Here is a 25727-nt window from a genome sequence, read left to right as displayed (position 1 = left end):
CAGTGAGAGAGGGAACACAAGCAGGGGGAGTGGGAGAGGAAGAAGCAGGCTCATAGCGGAGGAGCCTGATGTGGGGCTCGATCCCATAACACCGGAATCACGCCCTGAGCCGAAGGCAGATGCTTAATCGCTGTGCCACCCAGGCGCCCCTAAATATATTTTAACAAGAGTTTATTACTATATCCAGTAGTTTTATTCTTAGAGTATGTGTTAATGAGTAGCTAGTTATGAATGATAGATAAATTTGTGAAATAAAAGATAAATTAAAATGTGGCTTTCTAGTTATTGCATATGAAAATCATTTATTTTGAGGATAAAAATAAAGATTTATAATTTTTTCCACAGGAAATAAATTTCATTCTACACCTTTTTTTTTAAAGAGAGAGAGTGAGAACACCACTGGGGTGTTGGGGCAGGGGGTGGGGAGAGAGAGAATCCCGGGCAGTCTCCATGCTCAGTGTGGAGCCCAACTTAGGGCTCTATCTCATCACCCTGAGATCATGACCTGAGCCAAAATCAAGAGTTGCATGCTTAACCAACTGAACCACCCAGGAGCCCCTCATTCTATGCCTTCTAAATGAATATTTGTTGTGGTTTATACTTCTGTAAAACACACCACAGTTTTAAATATCTATTTCATTTTGGTCACATCTTTTGGGTTAGGACTTCAGGCAGGGTTTGGCTGGACAGCTGGTCTCTGCTTATTTGGTGACATTTGATGGGGCTGGAGCTAGAAGACTCACTTCCAAAATAGCTTCTTTACTTATATGTTTGGGGCCTCAGTGATCTCTCTACAAGTCTCTCTCCCTCGTTCTCTCTCTCTCTTTTTCCCCAACTGGCAGCTCATTCTCCAGGGCCTCTTCATAGTTTGGGCATTTCACAGCACGGTCGTCTCAGTATAATTGTTTTTCTTATGTGGCATCTGGCTTCTAATGCATTCCAACAGAGGTAGAGAAGATGCTAGTTCAGTTATAAGCTAGATCCAGAACTGGCACAGTGTTATTTCCCTGTATTCTATTGTTCAAAGTAGTCAGACCCAAGGAGGTGGTGGAAAAAAGACTATTCCTCTTGCTAGGAGGGATGACATGGGAAGGGCATGTAGAATGGGAGATAATATTGCTTGCATTTTGGAAAATACAATCTAGAACAATGTCCAAAAAATCTTTAAAAAGTGTTGGTCTACATGGACATTTTATGATTAGCCTACTTGGGATGTTTACATATGCTCCTAATCTCTGCATAGGGAGAGACAGGTGAAGACAAAAGAGATTCAGAATTTAAATGTTAAAGTACATAACCCAAAATTTACTACCCCCGCTACCTCTGTTTTGATCCATCCAATGATGGTAATGATAATGATAACAAAAATAGTTTTATTTACTGAGCATCTTCTATGTGCCATGCAGTATGCAAAGGGCCTTGCATGAATTGTCTCAAAGCCTGCAACAATTCTGTTACATCATGTACCGTTATTATCAGTGTGCTCTCTCTCTTTTTTTTTTTTAAATTAAAATTCTGGGATCATTCTGGGGTGTCAAAATGCTAAATTGGCAGCCATCAGACATTTTTATCAATGTTAAATTTGTCTAGCGTTCGTTACTTTTATTTTTTAGCCTGCATTTTAACATCAATCAGAGTGAGATCACCTTGTAAATAGTTCTACCTGTAGACAGTGGTTTTCTTTTTTAAAAATATTTATTTATTCATTTGTCAGAGAGAGAGAGAAATCGAGCACAAGTAGGGATCAGCAGACAGAGGGAGAAGCAGGCTCCTTGTTGAGCAAGGAGCCTGACTCAGGACTCAATTCCAGGACCCTGGGATCATGACCTGAGCCAAGGCAGACGCTTAACCAACTGAGCCACCCAGGCATCCCTAGACAGTAAGTTAAAAAAAAAAGTTGGATTCCCTTTATTATAAAAATAAGAGTGCTAACAGAACATAGGAAAGGTTAGAAAGAAAAAAATACATTTTTTAAGTAAAGAATAAATTAAAAAGAACATAGGTATGAACAAATACCATGCACAGTGGTTTAGGAGGGATAAAAGACAAAAAGAAAACAATTAAAAATTACACAGAATGAAGAGTTTAAAAGGAACTTTCAGGGAATTAATAGATGATAGATCAAGACTAGATGAAAGGATAATGAACGTGGATAACAAATGTATGCAATAGAAGTCCCTGGAGAAGGAAAAGCAAAGCAAAGGAATAAAATTAAAACTAAGTATTGTACTTTAAGGAAACTTTCTGAAATAAAAGACCTGAAATGACATATTGGGAGGGCACATTAACTTTCTGGGGAAAAACACAGAATAACCAACAACAAGACATGGTCTAGAAAAATGGAATTTAAGGAAAAAGGGGAAAAAAAAAACACCTGAGAATAAAGGCAAAAAGGCCAAAACTTACTGGGAAAGACACTTAGTTGTCATAAGATTTTTCAATGTTTTATGCCAGCAAAGAGTGGAGTAACATTTAGGAGACTCAAGAAAAGAAAATATGAGCCAAGGATTCTGTATGCAGCCAAACTAAACTTCCTGTATGAGGACTGCAAACACCCTATCTTGGGCATGCAAGAACTCAGACAGTATTGTTCCATGAGACCTTCCTGAAAATTAATTAAAGAATGTATTTCAGACCCCCAAAGTGACCAGGAAGACACCTACCAAAGGACTCGGAGTAAACATTAAATATATATTTATCTGTAAAACTCAGACTAAATGGATTATAAGGGAGACAGCATAGTATAAAAATGGTATGTGCATTGATAATACAGATACAGTAAGTATCAAAATAAGGGAAAGTATGTGAAAAATAGAATAAGTTCACTAACTGCTATATAGATATTAACTGAGAGTCAAATTAGATGTTTAGGTATAGGTAAGAATAGAAGGAAAAATACTGGTAGTGAAATTTGATTTGTTCATAGTAGGAAAAATGAACATTAGTTTAAAAAGAGGGGAAAAGAGGGGCGCCTGGGTGGCGCAGTCATTAAGCGTCTGCCTTTGGCTCAGGGCGTGATCCTGGGGTTCTGGGTTCGAGTTCCGCATCAGGCTCCTCAGCTGGCAGCCTGCTTCTTCCTCTCCCACTCCCCCTGCTTGTGTTCCCTCTCTCTCTGGCTGTCTCTCTCTCTGTCAAATAAATAAATAAAATATTTAAAAAAAAGGGGGGGAAAGAGTTTCATATAAAGGTAATCATTTGAGCAAAATATAAACCTATTAATGCCAGGAAATATATATAGAAGAAGATGTAACAATATGGACTTCTTAGTGAAAAACTTTCTGTGTCTGTGTGTGCATTTATGATGAGATATGAATCCATATCCATATATATGTATATGTAAAATATAAAGCAATATGAAAAAAACTAAGGCCTCACTTATTAATCATCAGTATGTATAAATGAAGTTAATTGAATCATAAAGACAAAGCAGTTTATATTTTATACAAAGATACATCTAAATTAAAGAAATACAGAAATGTAAAACTAAATAAAAACACAAGTATTTTAGACAAACACAAATAAAAGAGTAAGAGATACAATTTTGATATCTAACAAATTAACATTCAGATTGAAAAGGCATTAACAATGAAGGGCAAATTATAATGCTTCAAGGTATATAGTTCACAATTGTAGAAACAAGAGTTTTAGTAATTATTCAATTATTTCCCCAATGACAGATTTATAAAGTAGAAACCACAGTAGAAGAAATGATAAATAGCAGAAATGCTAATAAGAGACTTTAACACATTCTCTCAATCTAAAACAGAGTAAATGGACAAATATTTACTAAAGAGATAAAAGGCAATATAATTAATTAGGTATTTTTATAAATATATAGTCAACTCTAAACTCTGATAACAAAGACTTTCTCTTTTGAAGTCCACATGGAACATTCTCCAAGTCGGACTGTACCTTGCCCACAAAGGAACAACAAAAAAAATCCCCTTAATTACTGCCCCTCCCATAACTACAAAGAGACCACAATTCAATAAGACAACATTAATAACAACAATGCAAAATTTTTTTAAAGTGAGGCATTAAAAAACATCTAATTAAATAATTATTTGATCAAAAAGGAAGCAAAGAAAGAAATAGTAGAATTTCTTAAAAATAAGAATATGATGGACGCTTGGGTGACTCAGCCAGTTAAGCATCTGACTTTGGCTCAGATCATGATCCATCCCAGGGTCCTGGGATCGAGCCCTGCATTGGGCTCTCTGCTCAGTGGGGAGCCTGCTTCTCCTTCTCACTCTGTTGCAGCTCCCCCTGCTTGTGTTGTCTCTCCCTCTGTCAAATAAATAAATAAAATCTTGAAAAAAAATAATAGTGACTATACAACTATCAGAAACTATTGAGAAGTAGTTAAAGCAGTTTTCGGAGAAGAATATAATGGCACTAAATATCTATATCAATAAAATGAAAAAATAAAAATGAATTAAGCTCACAATTCAAAAAGTAGAAAAAGGACTACAGAGTACCCCCAAAAAGAAAATGGAAGACATTAATTTAAAAATCTGAAATAAATGAGTAAGAAAAAAATGTAGAGTAAATCCGAATGCTAGTTCTTTGGGACTACTGGCTAACCCAATTAAGATAAAAGGAAAAAATACTAATACATAGAATGAAAAATGATTAGGAGGGATATAACTATTAAAACAGAAGACTAAAAAATCAATAGAGACTACTTTATGCAACACTATGAAAAGAAATTTGTAAACATTAGATGACACAGTTAATTTTGTAGATAAACAAAACTATCCAAAATAGGCCACAGTAGAGATTAACTGTCTAAATAAATGGTTATTATAAGCAAAAATAGAGTAAGTGGTAGACAGTATGATAGTTTTTGAGTTCAATTTGATGATCAGACTCATCCAACACATGGTTTTAATCTAATACTACATTTAATTAGCTTAATAGAAAACTTAGGACTGGAGGTATGGCAAGTAGAGTGAGTATCTTCCTGTCTTTGGAAGGTGTAGCAATAATTCAAGTTCACAACATCTACAGGAGCTGGTGTGCACATGGGTTACCATGACACAGAGAAGCTGCAACTCCAGGTTCATGCCAGCCTTTTATACCAGGCTAGTCAAGGCAACCATCTTTAAAATCACAAGCTATGACATTTAGAAATTTAAAGTAATCCTGGTACATGGTCATCAGTGTTTGAGTTTTTTTTATAATGACCTAGACAATTTAATTATAAAATCCATTTGGGAAAAGCAAATAACTAAGAATATCCACACACGCACGCACACACACACAAAATCACAACACCCCTGAAACAGAACTAACAATGGGAGGGGCTAGTTTTACCAGATATTAAAACACATAATTTCTGTTATTAAGATAATGTATTACTGGTACACAAATGGTCAAAGCAATGAAACAAAATAGAAAACACAGAAATAGACCCAAGTATATATTTAAAGACATCATCTCAAATCAATGGAAAAAACAAAGATGGATTTTTAAATAATTGGTGTTGGGATAGCTGAATAACCAAATGGAAAAGGTTGAAATTAGAGGAATTAGAGATATAAATGTCAAAACAAATTAATAAAAAAGAAAACTGAAGTTCTAGAAGAAAATATGGATGAATTCCTGTATAATTGGTGATTCCAAATCCATAGTAAGGGAATGATTTGTAACACTTATAAATTATTTTAATGACATAAAAATTAAACATTTTCTTGGTAAAATGCTCCATAAGCAAAGTAGAATGACAAATGAAAAGCTGGGGAAAATATTTGCAACTTACATCACAGAGAAGAGCTAAAATTCTTCATTTTTAAAGAAGAAAATAGAGAAGAGGCCAACGATACTATAGAAAAATGAGGTATCAACATACAGTTTATTTTTTTTTAAAGATCTTATTTATTTATTAGAGAGAGAGCACCAGAGAGAGAGCAAGAGTGGAGGGGAGGGGCAGAGACTGAGGCAGAAGTAGACTCCCTGCTGAGCAGGGAGACTGATTCGGGGCTTGATCCCAGGACTCTGGGGTCATGACCTGGGCCGAAGGCAGATGCTTAACCGACTGAGCCACCCAGGCGCCCCTCAACATACAGATTAAAGAAAAAGAAGTGCAAATGGTCCTCTATATATGAAAATATGTTCACTCTTGTTTCTAATAAGATAAATACACAATTATGCTGAGTTTCTCCTGTACTAGACCGGCAAAAATCTAAAAGCTTTACAACATGCTTCGTTAATGAGGCTGTACAGAAACTGGCACTATTATAAATTGTAGGGAGTTCTGAAAAATGCCCCAGCCCCATTGAAGGGGAATTTGGTAATATTTAAATATAAAATATTCATGTACTCTTTGATGAGCAATCCTACTTGTAGGAGTTTATCCCCAAAATATAGTGGCAAAAACATGAAATGACCTATGCACAAAGCGAAACACTGAAGCAGTATTTATCATTGAAAATTACAGGAAGCAAACCAATGACAATCAGTAGCTAAGTGACTAAACTGTGATATACTCGTATGGTGGAGTACTATGCACTAAAAAAGTAGTGAAAATGTCTCTTACTACTATGGTATAATTCCCTGAATATAATGATAAGTGAAAAAGCAAGTTTGAATTAAAGTATGTGTAGGAAGCTACTGTTTACATAATTAAATACCTACCTAGCTAGCTAGATGACAAATAGATATGCTTGTATTAAAAAGAGTAATAGTTAAAAAAGCAATTTAAGGATACTTTAAAAAAATGATGCTCAACAAGGGGAAAGAAATGAGAGAGAGACAAATCAAGAAACAGACTCTTAACCATAGAACAAACTGATGATCACCCGGTAAGTGGAGGGGATGGGTGAAATAGGTGATGGGGATTAAGGAGTACATTGGTGATGAGCACTGGCTGACGTATGAAGTGTTAAATCAATATATTGTACACCTGAAACTAATATAATACTATATGTTAATTAACTTGAATTAAAAATAAAATGATGCTCTATATAGAAGGGAGAGAATGGAATAGGGTAGATGAAACTGGGGGAGATGAAAACTAGTCTTTTCTAAATTTCTAAATTATAGATTTAATTTTAGAATTCTTTGCATATTTTTATTTTTTTTATTTTATTTTATTTTTTTAAGATTTTATTTATTTATTCGACAGAGATAGAGACAGCCAGCGAGAGAGGGAACACAAGCAGGGGGAGTGGGAGAGGAAGAAGCAGGCTCATAGCAGCGGAGCCTGATGTGGGGCTCGAACCCGTAACGCCGGGATCACGCCCTGAGCCGAAGGCAGACGCTTAATCGCTGTGCCACCCAGGCGCCCCTGCATATTTTTAATATAACTATAAGGCAAAGTTTGAAATATCTTGCAAATTGAAATAAAATCAACAAATGAACCTAGTTGTGTCTCTAGCTGGTATCATAGCATAAAGAAAGAACATTGACCAAATTAAGTGTCTTAAAGCACAGTAATCAGGCCATTCATCCCTAGAGGTATATATGCTAAGGAGAAAAAGATCTTCAAAAGGTCTTAAAGTGTTTTCAAAAAGCATATTGGTGACGATAATATCGGCAATTTTATTTTGAGACTATATTTGTGATAAAACAAATGAGTTATTATGTTGGTGTTTTTGAACGTCAGGATTTTTTGGTTTGGATGAAAGATCATGGCGGTGATGATATGTCTTATATAGAGAGTGTCATTAACTGAGGGTCCCTTCAGATGCCATTCTTTGAAACCTGTTGTGCTTTTGCACCAAGACCACACCTCCCATGGGCTGCTCTCCCTCAGTGACTGAGTGTGACAGGGATATTAAGGTGGATTTGTGAATCTTTATTGGCTGACTTTGGTTCAAGGATGTGGCTTTGCTCAACCTTCCTTAGGTGGTACTGCCGTCTGGGATGCTTCCAACCACCCCTCCTGCCTCCCCTGTCTCTGTCTCTGTCTGTGTCTCTGTCTGTCTCTCATTTTAATGTTGCCTCATCTTTACTAAACTCTCCTTGTCACTAGAGGTCAGACTTAATCTCTTCATGCTGCCAGTTTTATTAAACGAGTAACACCGGCGTTTATACAGAGAGGGTAATGCAGCAAGCCTTTCTAACAGTCTTCTTCAGGTATCTTTCTCACCAGTCTCACATTGATACATCTCTTCTTCCCTACAGCCCTCCCTTCATCTGTCTACTCTTCTGCTGTGAACCCACCACCCTCATGTGTGACAGTCCCTGCCATCTTGTGCAGTTGTTGAAAAATGCAGTACGGGCTTCCCTTTTGACTGCTTTTCGCTGGTGAGAAGCTGCCCCCCGGAATTCCAGTATGTCAAATTCTTCATCTCCTTATATAGAATCTTTCAAATATATGAACTAGAGCCACACACATAGAGATTAGGCGTGACAGCCTAAAGATTAAAGATGCTAAGCCCGAAGGCCTTCATCTTTCTAAAACCTATTTTCTCCTCAGTGTTCTACGGAGGGATGAGGCTGATTCCCACAGGTAGAGGTGTCTGGAGGCAGGCATATCAAGTAAAAGCTTGCTTTCTTTGCTTTCTGTTTTCTCATTGGCTTTCACTATATAACCAGAAGATCAGGAATATCAGGTAAAAAGATTTAGATGCCTCCCAAAAGAGAGTAAAAATAAGGTTGTATTTGAACTTGTTTTCAGAATAAAATCAAATTTAGAATGTTTATTTCCTCTCTCAGCAACATTTTTTTTTGGGTCCCCCTTACAGTGTGAGAACATTTTAACCTACCATGTTTAGGAATTAACTAGAGAAATTTTCCATATGTACCAAAAAAGTGGAGTTCGGGGACACTTTCTCAGACAGAAGCCAGGTCATTTTGTCCCTTCAAAGAAAAGCACAACTTTTCATCCAGGGGGGAGTAGAGTTTGACTGATGGATGATACCACAGATTTCAGGGCTCCCACTTGGGTTTTTTTCAAAACAGAAGATGAAAAGGAACAGCTGTCTAGTGTGCATGTTAGCGCTTCTCGTTTTTCTTCTGTGTGCTTCGAACAGTTGAGACTCTTTCCAGAGATGATAGCTTTACTGTACATTTGGTAATTTATAAACTCTTTCTCATAGAAAAGGGGCAGGGGGGAAGTGGTGCCATTTATCTTAATGAAAATTTGATTCTCATTCATCCCTATCAATAAATGAATCTCATTTCTCAAGTAGTCTTTTTCTTTTCTGAAAGTGATTAGAATACAAATTGATGACCTCCTGGAAATTTCATGGAAATCACAGTATGTAGTGTAGAAGTTCCTAAACCATAAATCTTTCTAAATATGATCCTGATTAACCTAATTCCTAAGGAACATTGTTTCAGTTAAATTAAAGAAGGAAGGAAGGAAGGAAGAAGGAAGGAAGGAAGGAAGGAAGGGAGGGGGGGAGGAAGGAAGGAAGAGAGGAAGGAAGGCAAGCCACCAAGAATAGTTTACAAGAAAATACAGGAGAGTCAAAACTACACATTGGATTTAACTCCACTATTTTTCCCTCTTAGATATTTAAAAAATAATCCCTTAGATATTAAAGATAGATTCTCCTGTTGAATTAATGTTCAAAGGAAAGAACTTGAAACTGTTCACTGGTTGCTTTTATTTCTTTTATACAATTTATGGTATCCATGTAGCTTTTGGGGAACATACAGTTTAGAAAAGTACGAATATGAGAAAACAAAAGTAATCAGAGAAATGCAAATTAAAAGCACAGTGAGATACTAGTACAAGCATAGTGAGTTGCTTAAGAGAAGAGAGCAGTTACTAGGAGCAGACCACGCTGGTATTCTCCTTGGACATCCAGCTTCCAGATATGTGAGAAAATAAATTTCCATTGTTTAAGACCCCCCAATCTATGGTATTTTGTTATAGCAACCCAGATTGATTATACAGAGCAAATATACAATAATACACTGAAAGGAGGAATGTGAAGATGTTTACCAATGTTAGAGAAATTTATAAAATACTATTTGAGGAGAAGCAGGATTTTTTTCCCTCCTAATTTATATAAAGAACAAAGTAAAACAGGTGTTATATTGTCCTGGAGAAAATGTATTAGACAAAGCAACAGGTGCCCTACATCAAAGTACAATAGAAATATATCTCCCATATTTAATACTCAAATAAATTGTCTAAAAATCCACACATTGTGATAAATAAACTCATATTTTTAAAATCAAGTTTGTAAATAATTTCCATTTTGACCTCAAAAAAATAAAATTTATATTATTTGAGATCACACAATACCATATAGTTTTGTCAGTAAGCTTATCCTTGGAAAATAAAGCTATTTCTGAAAACTGCTTTCTCATATATGTGTGCTTATTTCCTAGGAAGACAATATTGTAGACGTTTTACAATAAACTTTTACTCATCCACTACATTTTACTATACTCGCCACTAAATTTTTCTTAAGTGAATAGACAAAAACATCATTTCAAAGTAATTGAGGCACAGAGAAGTTGAATTACATATTCAAATAAGTGCAGATGAATATAAGTTCTAGAATTACTAAATGTAGGCTATGCCCGATTTCACTGGCTAGAAATCAAACCTACCTATCAGAATTCTAGGCTAGATTGGAGTGATGATTATGGCTGATTAGCTTTCCGCAGAGGTTTCAAGACCACCAGCCTCTGATAACTCCTAGGGGCACCTCCTGATAAAGTCTCATACCTCACTCTACCCCCACTCCTGTTACTTTAAGGTTTCCTCTTACCAGTGAATTGTCATTGTTTTCTGTAAAAATACTATGGCATCAAATGATGTTTTGATATATTGTGAGGCTTCAGTATAGTAAAATAAAGCCTTGGGGTTAGTGATATTTAAGTTAAAAACTGAATGGCAACTTATTATCATCTTTAAAGTTGAAATAAACATGTCCTCCCTTAGGGCTTGATTTGAAGATAATTGAAAGTTTTTGCAAAATACCTAGCATAGAGACTAGTACAAAGACTGCCCAGTAGATTAAAAAGTATTGCTATTAAGACCAATTTAATCTCAAATTTGATTTAGTGTTTATTTAGAAACTGCTCAGTGATTATTCAAACCTTGCCTATTAGAAAACTCCTAATTTAACATTTAAAATTCTGAGATGGTTAATAACTTGTGAATATTTACTGAAAGACTTTGTAATCTTTAAAATAAGTGACCTCTTAAGAAAATAACTCATGGAAATATTTCTATTTTAACAGGTTTCCATTTTTTCTCATTTGTTATTTACTCTCTTTGAGTGTTAATCTAGTAATATGAGTATGTGTGATGACGCAAACAACATAATTAAATTATAAAACCAGAAGTCTAATTTTGAGGATTAAGACGATATTTAGACTCATTCATGTAGGATTATATAAATGCCTTTAGCTAGTGATTAAACATGATTGGTAAAAATTAACTCATCCATATAACTTTTACCCCATTTTGAAAGTGTAGTGGAGTGTAAACAACAAAGATGGAGTATTTGCCTTTATAAAACTTATAACCCTAATGTTTTGTAACAGACCTACTTCACTTCTTGAGGAAGTGACTCCTTTTGTGATATTTATTTAAGCGAGGTTTCTCAGGTCACTGACTATTAAATAAATCTAGTTAAGTAAGAGTAATTCATGTTAAAGATTCAAGAATTCCTTACCACACACTGCATTAACTTTCTTGCCCAATGTTCCCCTTGCTGAGAAGTTTCCGGTTCTCAGATGTAGCATGGTATAATAATTGATTATTTATATAACTTTTTGACTCTGCTGCATATCGCTTAGGAGTTCTAGACCTTATGCTGTCTGTTCCCCGTTTGTATAACAAAAATACTTTTACCTTCTCATAGAGGTTATAGGAAATGATATAAGTCTATGTATGTAAGACTTGAATGATAGTAAAAAAAAGAGGAACAGTGTGATCCTAATGTGTTGTCAGTATAATAGTCATCTCTAGAGCTTACTTAATAACCTCTCTTGAATTCTTTTTTTCTTAAAGATTTTACTTTTTTTAAAGTCATCTCTTTACCCAACAGGGGGCTCAGACTCACAACCCTGTGTTCTTAATGTTTCTTTTTCTCTAACAGAGATGACTCATCCTAGCTTCTTTCCTTTTTTACCTTTTTTATATCCTCATAAAGGTAAGATTAATGCTCTATGCCAATAAGGGAATTGCTAGTATTTTAATTTTCTTATAATAAATAAATTGTACTTAAATTATAAACAATCTAAGATTATTGTGGGTATTGAGAAGTGTAAATTAATTTGCATGTGTGATAAAAAGAATAAAACAGACATGTAAATGAAATTAACTGTATCTGGCTTGAGTATTGATATAGGCATGTATGTTATTTATAGACCTGATTCTAATTATTCATAAATACAGAGTCTATAACTATAAAATTAAGTTCGAGGGATGTAGTAAATTATAATAATTGTGTATGATTTATAATGATTGTGTATATAGTTTTTGTGTTACAAGAACATTGTCATTTTGAATAAAGAAGTATGGTTTTTGACCCCTGAATGTTTTTCACATATTTGTTTTCTAATGTATTATAACTAAAGATCTGCTTTTTATAGGACATTAACCAGTGCTGGTAAAGACCTGCAAGATAATTTTCTGAAGGCTCTGGCAGTGAGAGAAGAAGACAATCGCAATGGAAAAGTGAGCGTGAGTACATTTCATCCACCAGCAAAAAATGTATACATTAAAGGCACAGTTGGTATTAATAATATATATTTTAATATCTTCTCTGAGAAGTAATTCATGAGGGATATAATATGGCTCTTTGTCTTATATACACATTATGTAGAAAAAATTTTATTCCCACTTAATCTGTAGAAGAACCCACATGGTGAAAAAAAAACGATTCCATACATCTGTTGTAGAGAAAATGCATTGATAGACTGGTTGTCATCTCCAACATTGTGCTAGTCTTATGTTGAAACTTGCTGCTTCTTTTCAGCTCCGCCTCCTAGTACACTCCTCCAAGTCACATCATCCACTGACCCCTAAGTTTTGCCCTGTGCCTACCTGATTTCCTGGTACTTTCAGAAGATAGTCCTGTAGCTTGCCTTGTAATCCTACCTTGGGAGATGTGATAGAAACCACATAATGGAGAGACATAATTTTTTAACCATCCAAAGAGAATATGGTCTTTATTAAAATGTGTACTAGGTCAATATGTAGTTTTTAATGTTATTTGGAATACATATTTACTTTTACCTTTTGTTAATATAATATTAGTGGCAACAGTCTTCTGTAGGTTCTAGAATGTTCCAAGTCAAGGATAAAAAAAGGCAAATACTCATGCTCAAACTGTAATAAGTGACATACAGAAAAATAATCAGAAGTAGTGTGATGAAAAATTTACAGCAACAGAAAAATATGTGTATAAGGAGGTCTATTTTACCAAAGTTTTCTCCAAAAATAGCTGGAATTTTTCTATCAGGGCCTTGAAAATTTCACACGCAGACAAAATCCTCAATATACTTCATAGAAAAATTCATACTTTGGTTAGATAATTTAATAGAATTAATCTGGACTTGAAATCAGGGAATACTTCTTGGAAGAGGTGGACAAGTGAGATATAAGAAGTGAAGTTGGAAATATGGATCGAGAATAGACTCTGGAGGGCCTTCTAAATTACAAGAGGAAAGTTTGAAATTTATCTGACTCATAATAGTAAGAGCAGCTAAAAAGGTGGGAATAAAGGCAAAAAAAATGGGATGTCACAGGAATCCCCGATAAGGACTTTCAGGAAGGAACAAATGATCATTAGTGATCAAACAAGATAAGGATTAAGAAAGTATTCATATCAATTTAAAAATATACTTGACAAGAACAAATTCCATTTATAGTAAGAATGGAAATTTGATTCCATAAGGTTGAAAAAAATGGCCCGTGATTAGACTGTAGAACCAACTAACACGAATAGCTTTAGAGACCCTACACCCACATTTTTAACCACAGTGGTATACTTCCTCTCAAAAATATCTTTTTAGGTCTTTCTCTCCTGTTGGTATTTCCTTTAACAATGAGTGACAGACTCATCCACTCATTTACCTAGATAGAAACATGTCAGTTACTGCAGACTTCCTACTCTCTCTCACTCATGTTGAATGAACCACTAATCTCTTCTAAATATGTCATATTGCTTCACTTTCACCATCTCAACTATCATTTACTTAGATTCAGAATATTATAATCTTAAGGAAATTACCGTAATAGTCTCCGAAATGATACACCTATGGATTCTCTTACCCAGCTCCCATCCACTTGCCAATCACACAATACTTTTTCTTGTGTACTTGCTCATGCCTGAAACTGTTCTACTCCCTGGGACCCTGGGATACTACAAAATCCAGGACCCTGAGGGTTTATATTTTAGAGAGCTCCCTCTATTTCCTTGGTTAGGAAATAAGTAAGCAAAATAAAAGTGGAAAATTAATTTCATCTCTGGATAGGTATTATGGAGGACATAAACATAGAAAATCAAGTAGAAAGAGATTGAATAGAGTGGTTCGTTGATTTAGCTAAGGTATACAGGAAAATCACTTTGAAAGGCGACATCTGTTGGCACTTCCATGACATGAAGAAAACAACCACAGAATTTGAAGGGAGAGACACCTCAAATAGAAAAGGAGTTGAGAGGGAGAGACATACTAAGAAAAAGGAATAGCCTATTAAAAGCTGAGATAATAGCAGTCATGACATAGTCAAGAGATGGTAAGAAGACTAGAATGGCTGAAATATATTTATTGAAAGGGATTTTAGAGACAGGTGAGCTCAGAGAGGAAATCAGCACCCAGATCATAGAGATTTTAAGGAATTTTGATTTTATTCTTTAATTTTAATTTTTATATTCTTCTGTTTTTAAACTAGAAAGTCAATGGACAACTTAAATAGAGAAGTGACCTAATCTTGTTTACACTTTAGAAAGATTCATCTCACTGCTTCTGTGCGGGATGGAAGATGTGGGAAGGAGGCCTAGAGAGAGGCAAAGAGGTAATAGGGAACTTTTGTAATCAACCAGCAAGAGATGAAACTCTTCGAACAGGGTAGTACTGGTAGAAAGGGAGGGAAGTTAACTGAATCATGTCTGTGTTTTGGACGCAAAACAGACAGGACTCATTGATGTATTTGATGTGGAATATTAAAGAGAGGAAGTAAGATGACTACTCAGTTTTTGGCTTGAACAAGTGGTAGATGTTGGTGCTACTCACTGTGACGAGAGAACTCTTGACTGCTGATTTCAGGAATCAATAAAGAAATTGTGCTGTGTTGGCAGTATTAATTTTGTGACACCTATTAGATACTCAAGTGGAGAAGTTGATTGTCTTTTACATATATTGCTTTGGAACTTAAGGGAGATGTCTTGGTTAGAATATAAATCTGAGAGATACCAATACCCAAGAGGTATACAAAGTCATAGGTTTGCAAATATTTATTAGGTAGAGAGTGTAGGTAAAAAGAGTGAAGTCCTATGATGGGTCTTTAGGTTACCCCAACATTTAGAGATCTGAAATGTGTGAACGAGCCAGTAACTGATACTGAGAAGCAGGAAGTAGGAGAAAAGTCAGGTGGGAGCCATGCTGAAACATAGAAGAAGAAAAAATTTCAAAGGAAAGAATGCTCACCATGTCAAATGTTGTTCAGAGGTTAAATAAGATGATGCATTAGTTTCCCCCTGGCTACCATAACAAATGACTACAGACTGGGGGCTTAAAACAACAGAAACTTGTTTTTTCACAGTTCTGGAAGCCAGAAGTCTGAAATTAAGCTGTTGGCAGAACCCTGTTCTCTCTAAAAGATCTACGGCAGATTCTCTTCTATGCCTTTCCCTTAGCTTCTGGTGTTTCTGGAAATCACTGGTGTTCTTTGGTTTATAGACAGACATATCACTCTAATCTATGCCTCCACTATCACATGGATTCTCCCTCTGTACCCGTGTTTCTGTCTTCTGTTCTTATAACAACACCAATCATATTGGCTCCTCCCCAACTGAGTATGGCCTAATCTTAGTTTTATTATATCTGCAAAAACCTTATTTCCAAATAAGGTCATATTCTTAGGTACCCAGGGTTAAATCCTCAACATATCTTTTGGAGAAGCATAATTCAACCCACAACAAATGATTAAAAGTTTGACATTGTTTTTGGCTAGGTAAATGTCATTGTTACATTGGTTAGGGCTGTTTCAATGAGGGGTATGGGCAAATGTCTCATTGGAGTAGGTAGAAAAAAGAAAAAGTATGTAAATGAAAATGAGGAGAAACAACTGTTTTTTGAGGATTTTTGCAGTGAATCATAGTGTAGACATTGAGGGACAGCTGGAGTAGTAGGACCTGGAGCCCAGGAAGTTTGTTTTGTGATGTTTTAATTTAAGCCGGATAATGTTAACCCATGTTTTATGTTAAATGGGAATGATCAAGTAAGTACAGAGATAGCTAGTGATGGCATGGGGAGAAAGAAAATAATTGCTGGAAAGAAGTCCTTAAAAGAAAGATGGAACCCAGAACACAAGGAAAGGGTTTGCCTTTGAGAGGGGCAGAAGCCACCCTTAAAGTTATGGTGAGAAGGAAGAAAGAGTCTGTAGGCACATCTGCTAAGTAGGTTGGTGAATTTGGGTTTGGGATGATGAGAGAGCGCTGCTATGAGTGCATCTATTTTCTTGGCATTGTTGCTGTGAATGACCTTTAAATTCATCATTATGGATTTATTTTTCCCTAGAGAAGGTCCTAAATTTAACTTTTAATGAGTATACTAAATAGTTAATGTTGAATGTTGGGTGGGTGGTCACTGATTTGGAAACTGGAATCTTATCAGACTCAGCTTTGCTGACTCTGAAAATAACATGGTCATTCATTTATTTGGGCCTTTGAATTTTTGATATTGTAATAATCAGCAGAATATGTATCATTGTATCAAGGGCAGCATTTAAGGTTTAATTTTCTGTTTCCTAGTCTGGTCTTAAAGCAGACTCCAAATGGTTTTATAGAAAACTATTTAAAAGGGAATAAACATATTTTAGACAGATGTTATTATGAGGATCATAAGCTTACTTAAAAGCCATTTAGTAAATGGATGCATTTTTTTAAAGTAGCCCTATAAAGTACACAATATTCATGAGATTTGAGTCTATATTAATTTGCTGTCAACAGAAATTATATGTGAACTTTATGAGGTCTGAACTCTCTAAGGGAAATGACTATTTCCTAAGTATTACCATTTCTCTACATAGTGAGTGCAAAATAAATGGAGAATTTCAATCCAGAGGCTCATTTGCTTCTCTTTTTGTTTCATCTTAATGAATGTACATGCTGGAAAAATTATGATATAGTTTTAGAACTAACATAGTTGATCTGTGTGGCCTAATAAGGCTTGAAGGACTAATTCCATAGCAATTTTCCTAGGTAATTTTCTTTAAATGTAGCTAGGAAATTAGAAGAAGATTGGATTTACGTTCCCACATGCACAACTTTTTATTTTATTTTTAAGTTGGGTGATCCCAGGTTTCAAATGCTATTTAGTGTAATTGAATCTTGTTCTGGGTGTCCTCTTTCTCCCTCTGGTCAACTAATTGCAAATTGATTTACTAGTTTTCTCCATTTAGGCCTTGAATTTTCTCTGCCAAAGAGCCTAGAGCTTGGGAAAACAGCACTCCTGTCTGTCCCCACTTCCCAGTGGGCCCCCACCCCAATACCTCAATGCTTAAGTTATAGAATTACTTGCTTATTATATATATTCATAACATTTCTATAAACCTGCTGCTTAGGCATGTAGTCTCAGGGCTATGCCCTGGGAGGGAACAGGGTTTTATGACAATTGAAAGTTTATAGATATTGTTTAGATAAATCCTTTTTTTAAAAAGCTTGTATTAAGCTGGAGGTAACTTGATTTAATTCAAGAATCAATATTATTTTATGAATGCCTCTGATATTCATACATAATATATATTTCATATAAGTATGTATAATATATGTATATGCATATATACACACATATATAAGCATATTATACAAAACATACACATTCCTTTCTTTACATTTTTCCCAAAATACTCTTGTTTTAAGTTACTGTGGTGTTCTATGCACTTAGTTTAGACAAAACGTTGAGACTTATGTGTAATTCATGTATAAAAATGTTAAAAGGATTTTTATTAATTATGTAGTTCTTCATATGACAGATACAATGAGTATGCTTTCCTGCTAATATAACTATTTAATTTTAAATATCTACCATGCCTGTATGAAAATATTTCTACCTTATGATTCATATATTTCAGATTTAAAAATTCTTTAAAAACTAAAATGATTAACCATTTCCTTCTCATTTATAAGCAGATTTATTGTTTCCTGAGAAAGTCTATTTTTCTGATTGCTTATGTCGTGAAGCTTTTAACACCACACTACAGTGAGACATTCATTAAGTGTATGTTTATGCCAGGTGCTTGGAAAAAAATTAAGCAAGTGTGGTCCTAGATATCCATTAACTCAGAGGCAAATCACATTGATGTGTAGTGGACATAAAATATTCATGGATTTTTGGTGGAGTCTTTTGGGTTTCCTATATATAGTGTCATGACTTCTGCAAATAGTGAAGGTTTTACTTCTTCCTTGCTAATTTAGATGCCTTTTATTTCTTTTTGTTGTGTGATTGCTGAGGCTAGGACTTCCAGTACTGTGTTAAATAAAAGTGGTGAGAGTGAACATCCCTGTCTCATTCCTGACCATAGAGGAAAAGCTCTCAGTTTTTCATTTAGGATGATACTGGCTGTGGGTTTTTCATATGGCCTGTATTATGTTGAGGTATGTTCCCTCTATGACATGATGCTAAATAGGGAAAACCTGAAAGACTCCACCAAAAAACTGCTAGAACTGATAAATACATTCAATAACATTGCCAGATACAAAAATCAATGCATAGAAATCTGTTGCATTTCTATACACTGATACTGAAGCAGCAGAAAGAGAAATTAAGAGTCAACCCCATTTACAATTGCACCCAAAACAGTAAGATACCTAGATATAAACCTAACCAAAGAGGTGAAAGACCTTTACTCTGAAAAGTACAAAACACTGATGAAAGAAATTGGAAATGATACAAAAAATGGAAAAACATTCCATGCTCATGGATTGGAAGAACAAATATTGTTAAAATGTTTATACTACCCAAAGCAATCTACACATTTAATGCAATCCCTATCAAAATGCCACCAGCATTTTCACAGAGCTGTTTAGAACAAACAATCCTAAAATTTGTAGGGAGCCACAAAAGATCCTGAATAGCCAAAGCAACCTTGTAAAAGAAAAGCAAAGTTGGAAGCATCACAATTCTGGACTTCAAGTTATATTGTAAAGCTGTAGTTATCAAAATAGTATGGTACTGGCACAAAAATAAACATACAGATCAATGGAACAGAAAAGAGAACCCAGAAATGAACCCGCACAACAATACGGTCAATTAATCTTCCACAAAGCAAGGAAGAATATCCAACAGGAAAAAGACAGTCTCATCAACAAATGCTGTTAAGAAAACTGGACAGCAACATTCAAAAGAATGAAACTGGACCACTTTCACACACCATACACAAAAATAAATTCAAAGGGGATTAAAGACTTAGATGTGAGACCTGAAACCATAAAAATCCTAGAAGAAAACACAGGCAGTAACTTCTTTGACATCAGCCAGAGCAGCTTCTTTCTAGATACATTTCCCAATGAAAGGGAAACAAAAGCAAAGGTAAACTATTGGGACTAGATCAAAATAAAAAGCTTCTGTACAGTGAAGGAAACAACAAAACTAAAAGGAAGCCTATGGAATGGGAGAGGATTTGCAAATGACATATCTAATAAAGGGTTAGTATCCAAAATATATAAAGAATTTCTAATACTCAACACCCTAAAAATGAATGATCTAATTAAAAAATGGGCAGAAGACATGAGTAGACATTTTTTCCAAAGACATACAGATGGCCAACAGACACATGAAAAGATGCTCGACATCATTCATTTTCAGGGAAATACAAATCAAAACTACAGTGAGGTATCATTTTACACCTGTCAGAACAGCTAAAATCAAGAACACAAGAAACAACAGGTGTTGGTGAGGATGTGGAGAAAGGGTAACCCTCCTGCGCTGTTGGTGGGAATGCAAACTGATGCAGTCACTCTGCAAAACAGTATGGAGATTTCTCAAAAAATTAAAAATAGAACTACCCTATGATCCAGCAATCGAACTACTAGGTATTTACCCAAAGAATACAAATATAATAATTGAAAGGGATATATGTACTCTGATGTTTATAGCAGCATTATCTACAATAGCCAAATTATGGAAATATCTCAAGCATCCATTGACTGATGAAAGGATAAAGAAGTGATACACACACACACACACACACACACACACACACACGAATACTATTCAGCCATAAGAAAAGATGAAATCTTGCCATTTGCAATGACATAGATGGAACTGGAGAATAGTATACTAAGCAAAATAAGTCAGAGAAAGACAAACACCATATGATTGCACTCATATGTGGAATTTAAGAAACAAGAGCAAGAGGAAAAAGAGAGAGAGAGGCAAACAAAGAAATAGATTCTTAACTATAGAGAAAAAACTGATGGTTACCAGAAGGAGGGGGGTGGACTAAATAGATGGTGGGGATTAAGGTTTCATTTGATGTTGAGGAAGACACAAAAAGATGGAAAAATATTCCATGCTCATGGATCGGAAGAATTAACATAGTTAAAATGTCCACTACCCAGAGCAATCTACACTTTCAATGCTATCCCGATCAAAATACCGAGGACATTTTTCAAAGAACTGGAACAAATAGTCCTTAAATTTGTATGGAACCAGAAAAGGCCCCGAATCTCCAAGGAACTGTTGAAAAGGAAAAACAAAGCTGGGGGCATCACAATGCCGGATTTCGAGCTGTACTACAAAGCTGTGATCACAAAGACAGCATGGTACTGGCACAAAAACAGACACATCGACCAATGGAACAGAATAGAGAACCCAGAAATGGACCCTCGGCTCTTTGGGCAACTAATCTTTGATAAAGCAGGAAAAAACATCCGGTGGAAAAAAGACAGTCTCTTCAATAAATGGTGCTGGGAAAATTGGACAGCTACATGCAAAAGAATGAAACTTGACCACTCTCTCACACCATACACAAAAATAAACTCCAAATGGATGAAAGACCTCAATGTGAGACAGGAATCCATCAAAATTCTAGAGGAGAACATAGGCAACAACTTCTATGNATACAACATCGGCCAAAGCAACCTTTTTCATGACACATCTTCAAAGGCAAGGGAAACAAAAGATAAAATGAACTTGTGGGACTTCATCAAGATAAAAAGCTTCTGCACAGCCAAGNCAAAAGAATGAAACTTGACCACTCTCTCACACCATACACAAAAATAAACTCCAAATGGATGAAAGACCTCAATGTGAGACAGGAATCCATCAAAATTCTAGAGGAGAACATAGGCAACAACTTCTATGACATCGGCCAGAGCAACCTTTTTCACGACACATCTCCAAAGGCAAGAGAAATAAAAGATAAAATGAACTTATGGGACTTTATCAGGATAAAGAGCTTCTGCACAGCCAAGGAACAAAAAACAAAAACTAAAAGGCAGCCCACGGAATGGGAGAATATATTTGCAAATGACACTACAGATAAAAGACTGGTATCCAAGATCTACAAAGAACTTCTCAAACTCAATACACGAGAAACAAATAAACAAATCATAAAATGGGCAGAAGATATGAACAGACACTTTTCCAATGAAGACATACAAATGGCTAACAGACACATGAAAAAATGTTCAAAATCATTAGCCATCAGGGAAATTCAAATCAAAACCACACTGAGATACCACCTTACGCCAGTTAGAATGGCAAAGATAGACAAGGCAAGAAACAACAATTGTTGGAGAGGATGTGGAGAAAGGGGATCCCTCCTACATTGTTGGTGGGAATGCAAGTTGGTACAGCCACTCTGGAAAACAGTGTGGAGGTCCCTTTAAAAGTTAAAAATTGAGCTACCCTATGACCCAGCCATTGCACTACTGGGTGTTTACCCCAAAGATACAGACGTAGTAAAGAGAAGGGCCATATGCACCCCAATGTTCATAGCTGCATTGTCCACAATAGCCAANACCCAATGTTCATAGCAGCATTGTCCACAATAGCCAAATCGTGGAAGGAACCGAGTTGCCCTTCAACAGATGACTGGATTAAGAAGTTTGGTCCATATATACAATGGAATACTACTCAGCTATCAGAAAAAACGAGTTCTTAACATTTGCTGCCACATGGACGGCACTGGAGGAGATAATGCCAAGTGAAACAAGTCAAGCAGAGAAAGACAATTATCATAGGATTTCTCTCATCTATGGAACATAAGAACTAGGAAGATCGGTAGGGGAAGAAAGGGATAAAGAAAGGGGATGTAATCAGAAGAGGGAATGAAGCATGAGAGACTATGGGCTATGAGAAACAAACTGAGGACCTCAGAGGGGAGGGGCGTGGGGGATTGGGATAGTCCGGTGATGGATAGTAAGGGAGGGCACGTATTGCATGGTGCACTGGGTGTTATACGCAACTAATGAATCATCAAACTTTACATCGGAAACCGGGGATATACTGCATCGTGACTAACATAATAAAAAAACATTAAAAAAAAAAAGGAGTTCATTTGATAAGCATCGGATGTTGTGTGGAAGTGTTGAATCATTATATTGTATACCTCAAACTAATATTATACTGTATGTTAACTAACTGGAATTTAAATAAAAAACTTAAAAATTCAGAGAACTAAGCACATTGTGTGATATTGAAAAGTCATTTTCTCAGGAAAATCAGTAAGAATGTTAAATATATTAAATATTTAAATCAAGTTGAGATTAAGGGTATTTTTTCTTGCAATGTCCAAAAATACCTTATTAGAAATGGTAAATTACAGAGGGTGTTTGAATGAAGATGTAATGTCTTGAGAGTATTTCATGTATATGATAGAGACTAAAGAAAATTGTAAAGGTCAAAAATGTGATGATCGTATGAAAAGAAGACTAGATAGATATTAGAATAAAGAGGTAAAATGGGTTATTGTGAAACAATAGTTTTCAGTTTCTTTCTAGATCACTCAGAGCTATTTACAGTTGATCAATGTTTCTCTCCTATCTTGGTGTCTATGACATAATTATCTTATAGTTTTCTTACTTTAGATTTCATTTTCTTTCTTGGACTGACCACCTGATACTTCTACTTGAACCTACATCCTTTCCACTATACACATTTTTCCTTGGAATGATCCAGCCCCTGTATATCCGGCGCCATGAATCCACTGAATATGTTTCTTGCTACCAAATCAGAGGCGTAAGTCTTTGCTGTGTATCTATTAATTAATTTATTCAAATATTCATTAAATGGTGATAGCTATCCTATACTAGGCATTGTACTAGCTTCTGGGGATACAGTGGATTTCAAGTGCCTTATGGATCTGAGAGTTGCTTGGGGAAGAAAGTGAATAATCAAGTAAGCATACAAATAAAGCAGAATTACAACTGTGACAGGAGCTATGAAGGAACAACACAACAAGTTCTGATTGTGTATAAATGGTCAGGAGATGTTATATTCAGATTTTCAGACAGAAAAAAAATAGGACATCTTCAGGATAGAGAATAAACTAGAGAGGATAAAATAGATTCCAATACATGCAAGATCAGATTAGAGAATATAAAATAATAGCTTGGATCTGGAAGATGATAGGGAAATGGAGAGAACTGATTTGACAGCTGTTTACAAGGTAAACTAGGCAGTATGTGGTGATGGGATATAGCCAAGACCAGGGTTGAAACTACGGTAGTAGACATGGATAACTGGCCTCCACAGCTGGATAGATGTTGCTGCGACTCTTTGAGACATGGTGCATTCAAAGATCAGGAAAGGGACACACAGAGAGATCATGGATCTGATTGTGGATATATTGAGTTTAAGTTGTCTTGGCAAAAGAAGTTGTTGAAATGTTAAGTAGGTAATTGGAGAAAAAAAGATCTCCTAAAATTTACTCCAGTGTTTATCTCCACATTGCTATACCTCATACTTAAGTTTATATGCATCAAAATTAATTTTCTTTTCCTCCTCCACTCCTCAGATCTCACATCCAGTGGGTAATCAAGTGCAGTCAATTCTCAAATATGTCTCAACTAAATGTGGGGGGGGGGCAGGGAACCCAAAGAAGTAGGCAACAGCCATCTGAGAGGGTTCTGTTGTGCTGTGTTCAGTAGCATGAGACAGTGCCTAGAAGGGGATGAGTAACTGTCAAAGAACTTAGACAAATGGTTGATGTGATCAGACATGCATTTAGGAATACACTGGCAGCAATATGGGGGGGATACATATCTCCGTAAGAAGGAGAATGAGATATGAGACAGGGAAGCCAACTGAAAGGCCATTGTAACATTTTAGAGAATAGATAATAAAAGATGGAGATAAAGAAATGACAGGATGAATGGTGGAAAAAGATGGAGTTTGGTAATTTTGGTGATAGCTACAAACCATCTTATTCGTTTTGATTTAGGAAATGGGAGTTGAGTGCTATTCTCGTGTTTCTACTTGGGAGATTCAATAGGGTGTGAGCAGTTGGTGATAATTTTATTAATGGGAAGAGAAGTATAATCCTGGCATTAGATGATTTACTATATTTCAGTGGATAAGAGCGTAGAAGTTGGAGGTGGATAGTAACTAGACTCAAGTTCTAGATTTACTGCTTACCCAGTATTACAGATCACAAAAGGTCTGTGCTGACTTTTCCAAGCCACAATGCCTTGCTCTGTCTTATAGGGCTTAAAAGAATACCCTCATTATAATATTGATTATTGAAAAGAAAATGCAGATTAGACACTTGGCACACTGCATGATACATGACAAGTATTTAACAAATGTGATTTCTGCAGTAAAAGAAAATTATAACGTTGCTAGAGTTACAATAGTGAATAAAAATGTTGTAGAAAATATGCAATAGTTTTCAAGGGAAGCATTGAATGGTTTTGAGTCTCTCTTTAGAAAAGATGGTTGAAAGGGTTCCTTAAGACATTCAGATACTTATAGATTTTATTAGGGATCTAAAGATTGTTGGTCATTACCAAGATATTATAGAAATCAGAATATTAAATACTCTATGTTATGGATTTTGTTTTATGTTATAGGAAACCATAGTCTATTTTATTAATTTTCTACTCTGTGCAAACCACTTAGCTATTTGCCATAAAGATAGAAAAGGCATGGACCCTCCCAACTCTCTTTCTAATGTAATAGGATTATGAAACTCTTTTAAGTGGCTAAGTGGCGGAGTGGGGATGGGGTGGGGTGAGTTGTTCTTTTTCAGATGGTAGTAAACTAAGACTCTTGGATTTATTGAATGGAAAAAACAAAAAAATATTCCCTTCCTAATCAGAGACTCGTGAGGATTGTAATGAAAGGTCACGTGCTGTTCCAGGCTGAGAAAATGGAACCTGTTGACACTTATTTTCCCACTGAATGTTGACTGTGTAAACGGTTACATGGCTGACTAGTTTGGGCTTTGAAATATGCATTATTGAAGCTGGTATAAAAGCACTGCTTACAACTTTTCCTTCAGAGTCATTCAAAGAAACCACTGTACGTGGGTAAGGAAAACCTATGAATTAGGCAGTTCCTAATATACCCATTTCCTGTGTTGAAATCTCTATGAAACATAAGATTGTGCCGTATACGACCAGTAACATTGTGCTGAC

General features: G+C 35.6%; 1 protein-coding gene across 1 annotated transcript in view; it reads left to right on the top strand.

The window, feature by feature from the left end:
- CFAP299 (cilia and flagella associated protein 299) overlaps positions 1-25727 on the top strand; it is a 566830-nt gene that overhangs the window by 208200 nt on the left and 332903 nt on the right. The window contains exon 3 of the mRNA XM_002912479.3: positions 12511-12601. Within this exon, the coding sequence (XP_002912525.1) occupies positions 12511-12601 (91 nt within the window). The remainder of the gene's footprint in view (positions 1-12510; positions 12602-25727) is intronic.

Source organism: Ailuropoda melanoleuca, chromosome 11 (genome assembly GCF_002007445.2).
Source record: "Ailuropoda melanoleuca isolate Jingjing chromosome 11, ASM200744v2, whole genome shotgun sequence".
In the NCBI taxonomy this organism is placed as follows: domain Eukaryota; kingdom Metazoa; phylum Chordata; class Mammalia; order Carnivora; family Ursidae; genus Ailuropoda; species Ailuropoda melanoleuca.
Note: the sequence above shows the minus strand (reverse complement) of the source record. Positions and strands in the feature narration are given on the sequence as shown.